The sequence below is a fragment of the Ctenocephalides felis genome, unplaced genomic scaffold, assembly GCF_003426905.1.
Source record: "Ctenocephalides felis isolate EL2017-DRISC unplaced genomic scaffold, ASM342690v1 CF-g0.4_SCAFFOLD_01886, whole genome shotgun sequence".
Taxonomy (NCBI): domain Eukaryota; kingdom Metazoa; phylum Arthropoda; class Insecta; order Siphonaptera; family Pulicidae; genus Ctenocephalides; species Ctenocephalides felis.
The window spans coordinates 6,542,968-6,551,302 of NW_020538040.1; the positions used below are offsets into that span (position 1 = coordinate 6,542,968).

The following is an 8,335-nucleotide window of genomic DNA, read 5'->3' on the forward strand; positions in this document are numbered from 1 at the left end:
AATAATTAACTTCCCGTAGGGTAAGTTATAGTAATCGTCCAAAAATCGAAATCAAAAATTTTTACATTTCTCGACGTTTTGAAGGTTTCTGAACATTTTGGCATACTTCAGAAAAAATGGATGTGTGTGTTGTGTGTGTGTGTGTTGTGTGTGTGTTGGTGTGGGTGTGTGTTTTGTATGTCCGCTTTTTTCGTCCACGTTTTCGGGCGCACGGATCAACCGATTTGAATGGGTTTAAAAAAACATTCGATTCCTATCGATAGGGAGATGTGCTGATTAGTTTTTGGCAAAGGCAGGTCCAGCCGTTACGGAGATATGGAGCAAAGAGTGCAAATAATAGAAAGCGAGTTTTTGAGAGAACGGATCAACCGATTTGAATGGTTTAAAAAAACATTCGATTCCTATTGATAGGGAGATGTGCTGATTAGTTTTTGGCAAAGGTAGGCCCAGAGGTTCGGAGATACCGAGCTAAATTTAAAAAAAATGGCTGTTTTTGAGAGAACTAAGCGTCCGATTTAAATGATTCAAAGAACTTTCTGCTTTTTTCAACAAAACAATTGATTTTGGAAAAAAAAAATTTTTGTTTCTAATTTTTTTTCAAAAATTTTTTTTGTAATTTTGGACTAAAAATTCAAAAAATCACCCAAGCTAAGCACAGTCTAAGCGCCACTCTGGTAGAAATGGTTACGCAAGTGCGTTTAGACTGTTTGTGTACTGGAGCACTTTTTCAATTTTGTGAAATTATTGAAAAATGTGAAAATGCCGCCAAGCTGAGCACAGTATAAGTGAAAATGTCGCAAAGAATTATTTGCAAATGCGTTTAGACTGTGACTATGCGGGAGCACTTTTTCAATTTTGTGTAAATTGGCAACTATTTTTTTTTGGAATTTGATTCGAAATGAAATGACGATTGTTAATGTTCTGGAGATGATAAATTGATTTATTTATAATTAACTTTCCATAGGGTAAGTAATCGCAAAAAAAATCGAAAATGAAAATTTTTATATATCTTCACGTTTCAGAGGTTTCTGAATATGTTGGCATACCTTGGAGAAAATGATGTATGTGTTGTGTGTGTGTGTGCGTCCATGTGTGTGTGTTCGGATACAAATTTTCGTCGACGATTTCGGGAACACGGATGAAGCAATTTGAATAATTCAAAAAAACATTCGATTCGTATTGATAAGGAGACGTGCTGATTAGTTTTGTCAAAGGCAGGTCTAGCCATTCCGAAGATATGGGGCAAAAAGGGCAAAAACGGTAACTCAGTTTTAAGAGAACGGAGCGTCCGATTGGAATAATTCAAAAAACATTTTACTTGTATTAACAGGATGAAGATTTGATCAAATTTTCATGAAGATAGGTCTAGCGGTTTTCGGAGATCTAGTAAAAAAAACTAAAAAAAAAACATTTGGCGGTCAACAATAATCATTAGACATTAGACATATGCATATCAAATTATCAGATATTTTATTGATTTTTAACAATAAGTATAAGTTTTGTTTACATTCCTATGGGTTCCGTACCAATGTTTTCCGTTAGACAGCGACGCGGCGCTTACGCGCTTTATATTTGTCTCTATGCAGTTAAGGCAGTACGATTGCTTTGAAAAAAAGTTCAGATCTTCCAAAATATGTCAAATGAAGATAACATTTTTCCAAAAAAAAAATTTTTACAAAAAAAAATTGTTTAAAAATTTTTTTTAAAAAAAATTTTTTTTTTTTTCAAAAAAAGTAATTTTTTGTCCAATTTAAAATTCTAAAAAATCTTATTTTTTCGAAGTAAAATTTTTTCAAAAATGTTAATCGTTTTTAAAAAAATAATAATTTTTGGCACGGGAAGTTCCAGCAATTTGCCTTAAGGCACGATGCCTTAATTGCCTTAAGACAGAATTCCACTTACAGCTAGTTTGATTTTGGTTTTATAATTATCGATTGATGATTTTTTGTTTTCTATCTTAATATAACCGCATGCTTTAAATATAAATTTTCTTTTTCAGAAAGTTAGTAATATATTTATACTTATTAATCTAATTATAATTCTACTGCAATCATAGATTTCTTTATCTATAATTAATGACATTTGTTTTGATTTTTTTTCAGACTTACCATCCGTTCTTTTCCACATCGAATAATTCAGTGATGATACTGGGTTCTTCGCATTCATTTCCAATTAGTAAAAGGATGGCCATGATGCAACGGATTTGGTGCCAAAGAAAGGCCTTCGATGTTATCTTGAAAGCGAACATGTCATAACCTAAAATGGTATACATCAGATTACATACATATATAATATATATATATATATATATATATATATATATATATATATATATATATATATATAATTATACCTGATTCAGTATTGTGGGATTGTCTCGAGACACAAACTATTTCAGCATCTTTCACCGTACGCATAAAATCGACGACTCCATTGGCAACATCCATTTTACACAAATTTCGGAAATCATGACTGCCTATCAGAAGCTTACAAGCATCTTGCATCACCTTCAAAATAGAAATTAAAATGTAAATATCTATTTTTATACAGAATCTTTATTAATAATGCGTTATAGTAAATCAATATGAACCTATTTTGAGTTCTAATTAAAAAAAATGTAATTTAATGGACTATTTTATTCCTTCAATTTTAACTTTTCTACTAAAAAGATAAATAATGACTTACATTTATATTGAGTTTTCCTCGTGGAAAATAATAATGGTACGTCCTCATTTTGCAATTAAATCTGTAAAAGTAAAACAAGATTAAAATTTCAACCAACTTTTAATTCCGAACAAAAAGTTTAAAGTTTTCATCAAAAAATGCGATTTGTTAATTTTATGTTTTCTCCACGTTTCAAGCTATTCTGAATCGTTCGAGAGCAAATTTAGGAAAAGTATGTGTGTACCGATTGTTGACCCATTCGTCGATGTTTTCATTCAAATTAAATATTAAATGTTTTCAAATAAATTATTGTAAATTGTGTATTATCGTCTAATATTTATTCATTTGTATAAATTAATATAAATATTGTGGAGGGGGAATTTTATTCAAATACAGAGAAATTTTATTTGAATTATTCCAATCAAGAAACGTTTGTGTTGGCACTTCAGTAACAAATATAAATATAAATATATTAAAAAAAAATACAATATTAATATTTGAGCTTCAATTAAATATTATAATTTGATTTCTTACCTTGCACTATAATCTGAATCTTTCACAGCAGCCCAAGCGACACATCTTATCTCACTTGGCAGTAGACGATTTAAAATATGACAATAATTTAATTCTTTATCTCGAAACTCCTCATTTGTTTGTTCTTCTGGTGACAGACGACTTCGAATATCAAGGGAAATAACCTGTAAAAAAAGACTATGCTCAAATAACCAATAAAATGGAAAACTCTAAACAAATGATTAATTATAAACATAAGCACGATTTTATTGCAAATTATTTTGTATATTGAAATACCTTATAAGATTTAGTGAATCATGTTCTATTTATTTGAATTCTTGAAATGATATTAAAGAAAACACCTCTGGGAGATATCAAACTTTAATATCAATATTTGTGAACGTAATTTATCTCTTAATATTTAGAACCATGTTTTCACAATACCTATATTTATTTATTCAATTATTAATTGATTATTATTAATTATTTGTCTTCTTTTAAATGTATGGATTTGCTATATTGGTTATTTATCGTTGGTCTCTTTATTCATATGTTCATTTAACTATTTATTTATTTATTTATTTAATTTCTAATCTTTTTTCCTGTTTATTCTTTGATTTTGTTTATCTATTTACTTCTTATTTATTTATTTGTTTCTTCACGATTAAAGTTATTGTACTATAATTTGATTGAATAAAATTGAAATTTAAGCACATTTTTTTAACTTCCCGTAGGGTAAGTTATTGTAATGGGGCGAAAATCGGAATTGAAAATTTTTATATTTCTCGACGTTTTGAAGGTTTCTGAACGTTTTGGCATACCTCAGAAAAAATGAATGTGTGTGTGTGTGTGTGTGTGTGTATGTATGTATGGATACAAATTTTCGCCCACGTTTACGGGCGCACGGATCAACCGATTTGAATGGTTCAAAAAACATTCGATTCCTATTGATAGGGAAAAGAGCTGATTAGTTTTTGGCGAAGGCAGGTCCAGCCGTGTCGGAGATACGGAGCATAGAGTGCATAAAATAGAAATCGACTTTTTGAGAGAACGGAGTATCCGATTTGAATTATCTAAAAAACATTCAATTAGTAATGATTGGGAGAAGCGTCTATTAGTTTTTGGCAAAGGCAGGCCCAGCCATTTTGAAGATACGGAGCTAAATATAAAAAAATGGCAGTTTTTGAGAGAATCAAGCGTCCGATTTAAATGATTCAAAGAACTTTCTGCTTGTCTCAACAAAAGAATTGATTTTGGAAAAAAAAAATTGTATATTTTTTTTTTTTTCTTGTATATCGAAAATAATTCAGATTTTATTTTTATTCTGACTAAAGTTCTAATATAACTTAAACAAATAATTTTAATTTGCAATTCAGTTTATATAATTCTTATAAATATTAGACAATGTTACAATATTTATAATAATCTATTTGAAAACATTCAGTATTCCTCGAACATTTCGTTACGGTACGGGAAGTTCCAGCAATTTGCCTTAAGGCACAATGCCACCCACCCCACTAGTTTAAATTTTATTTTACCTGACTAAAGGCGCTGACACCCTTATCAGTCCTTCCACATCTGTGATAATTGCATGTTTGTCGACTCTCTATAAGACATGCCCTTGTTAAGGCTTTAAATAAATGATACTCTGGAAAACAAATTTAATTGAAAGAACTAATTACAGAACAAAATATTTACATGCAACAAAGCATTAATAAAAATTGTAAACCAATTGTAAATAAGTTTTTCCATAAATCAGATTATATTATATATATATATATATATATATATATATATATATATATATATAATATATATATATATATATATATATATAACAAGCACAATCATGTCTTGACTGTATATTACTCACCGATAGTCTTCGTACTATCCTCTTGACTAGCGTAACCATTATAATCCCATCCGAGATAATAAAACTTCAAAAGTATGTGTCTGCTGAAGGAACTGAAAAAAAATCAATAAAAATATAATCATAAAATAAACACAATATATTGATAACGATATTAGTTTCATTATTACTTTGCAAAATCATATCCTTTGCCTTTATATTTTTCATTCACATCTTTTTCACTGCCAGCTTGTGATTTCTGTATTATATTCTTCAACTGTGTGTTGTGGGCTTCGAGCTGGATTATTTTGGCTATCAGATCCTGTGAAAGGAAAAATAACTGGATAATTTATTTTAGAATATAAACAAAACCTTAAGTGAGTATTTTATTACGAGAACAACATTTATTTTATAATTAAATGATAATCAACGAATCAATAAAGAAATTGTATTAATATATATGTATATATATATATATATATATATATATATATATATAAATAAATAAGTATGTAAATATAAAAGATAACCTATAAAAATTATAACATTGTACAAACCGAAACAAAAACCTTAAAATTTTAAAGTATAACGATAATGCAAAACCTTATACTATTTAAACAAAACTGTCTTACTATTTAAAGTTACAAGTACTTTTTTATTACTATTATTATTAATAATTGTTTATTTCTAAGTGTAATATATATTTTGTATATCACAGTCGAAGGAAAGTGGCTGGTCGATGAAAGATTGTACAAAGTATTTATACATACCATATATTTTAATTATTCAAATGATTGACATTAAATAATGCCAATACTGATGCAATATAAAGAAAGTAACAAAGAATGTATTTAAATGATTGACAAATAACGAAATTGTGATAGTATATATAGACAAGATAAAAACTAAAACTTAAAATTGTCAAAAATGTCAAGAAAACCAATTGTGTTACTGCTATATATTTAAATATTTAAAACATAATTTTTAGTATAATATACCTTCAATTCTGTAATTTATGATAATGGTAATTAACCCTAACTGTGATGTTTGCAAAAAAAATATTATAGGTTAGAATTCAAAAGACTTTAAAAATATCAATAATTTAAAATTATTTACCCACAAAACCTATTTATTATGAGCACAAATAATGTATCTCTCACCAAAAAACTGTATTTAATTGCTAAACCACGTCATTATTATAAATATTCACACATAAGTTGTATAAAAATTTATTCTTACAATTGCATATTTATTACCTCTTTGTCAAGTTTTTGTAAATCGTCAACTTGTGTTTTCTTGTTATTTTTAGTCAACACTACGTTAGCCATAACTAAACTATAAATTACTAGTAATATATTATTTTAATTGAATAAATATTAATATATTAATTTTACATTTTTGAGGTTATGTATCCTTTTGTGTTCAACACATAATAAATGTCATTTTTTAACTGCGGGAAAGTTCACTGTCAATGTCAATGCCATGAAGTTAGAAGCGCGCGAAGAAAATGAAGTACCGCGAAATTCAAATCATTGGTAAAAGACATTGATGACTTCAAGAATTGTTTTTATAAGCGGATAAATTCGGAAAATGTAATAAAAACTAGTGGAATTAATAAAAAATCAGTGAAAATGAGCTAATGAAGTAATAAAATCAATATAGTTCAGCATATTTAGGAAAATAGCAATAATATAAATCAAAATTAGTTAAAACCATTTAAATTTCATATAAATCCACAGAAACGCATAAATCTATTCACAAAATATATTATAATATTAAAAAACTTACCTGTAATATTTTTGGATTAATTCTTTATTACCCATTCATGTTTGCTTGTCTTCAAACTTATCATTTGATTCATCTCGAATAAATACATCAATTTTGATTACTTCTCTTGAATATTTTTTCATCCTCCAAAAGATATCGATAAATCTAATTAATACAGACTATAAATAAATTAAAATTAGTATTATTATAAATAAATTAAAATGTTTGTATTATATACTTAGATCTTTATTAATAAGTGTTATATAATTACAATATATAATTTAATATCTAACTTTGGATTTAATATAAACAATGTATACAAATATATGAGCTGTTTACATATATATATATATATATATATATATATATATATATATATGTATGTATGTATATATATCGACAGCTCATATTTTTCTTCGTTAACAATATTTTTAATTTACATGTGTGCTACTTAACTTCCTGAGGAAGACACCCATTTTTTTTTTAAATTTTAGGTATGTAGTTATATTTAAATATAAATACTTCGATTGTGTGTTCGTATAAAAATAATTCATAAGTAGAGTTATTCGATTGATTGAATCGAAGAGCAAGAACTGGTAAATAGAAGGATAAATTTGTAAATATTAAATGAAATTAAAATATTTAAAAAATTGTCAGTAAAGTTCTTTTTCTTTTATGTTTTAAGTAAATGAATTAAAATATTTAGGAAAATTGGTTTTAGAAAATATTATATTTCATAAAGACGAAGTTATATTTTGGTCAATTTTTATAAATTAAAGCAAAAGTTGAATAAAGTAAATAAAATTTTTATAAATAGTTAAAAGTGTTAGCAATTTAATAAAAATTATCTTGATTCTTAATTAATTTAAATGCAAAAAATCTAAAACTAAAACAACTACATCAATTATTTTGCAAATTAAGTAGGTTTAATTTAAATTTGATTAAAATTCGATGAAAATTTATTAAAAATTCATTAAACATGGACAAAAGTTTATGAACATAAATTTGTTTTATAAATATAAATTCAGTATAATTCGTAATTACAAAAATTATCAAAAAACAACAAGAAATCAATGAATTTATTAAAGATTGATGAAAATTTACAAAAAAAATCATTTGCTATCGATAAAATTTGAATAAAAATGACAAAAAGCTGATTTAAACGTTGAAAATTCATTAAATCAATAAAAAAAATTAAAATGTGATGATAATTCAACAAAAATGCATTTAAGACAGACAAAAGATTGAATAAAAATGACAAAAAACTAATTTAAAGATTATAAATTCATTGAATCGCCTAAAAAATTAAAGAATTTATTAAATATTAATGAAAATTTCACAAATATTCATTTAAGATCGAAAAAATTTAATAAAAACGATAATGGGCTAATTTATAATATTTAATAAATTCATTGAATCGACTAGAAAAATAATGAATTTATCGAAGTTTGATGAAAATGTATCAAAAATGCATTTAAGATCGACAAAAATTAATTAAAATTAACGAAAAACTACAAAAATTGAATAAAATGGTCAAGAAGC

At 26.2% G+C, this 8,335-nt stretch overlaps 1 protein-coding gene across 1 annotated transcript; it reads right to left on the reverse strand.

Moving 5' to 3' along the window:
* Positions 1–2,108: 2,108 nt before the first annotated feature.
* LOC113377274 (tRNA pseudouridine(38/39) synthase-like) lies at positions 2,109–6,439 on the reverse strand (the record flags this gene model as incomplete). The annotated part of the gene is given in 8 exon segments (XM_026617531.1): positions 2,109–2,256; positions 2,354–2,507; positions 2,686–2,746; positions 3,199–3,362; positions 4,716–4,825; positions 5,051–5,142; positions 5,218–5,348; positions 6,283–6,439. Coding segments are annotated over 8 exon segments (932 nt in total), but the record flags the coding sequence as incomplete, so codon positions are not given.
* Positions 6,440–8,335: the final 1,896 nt, after the last annotated feature.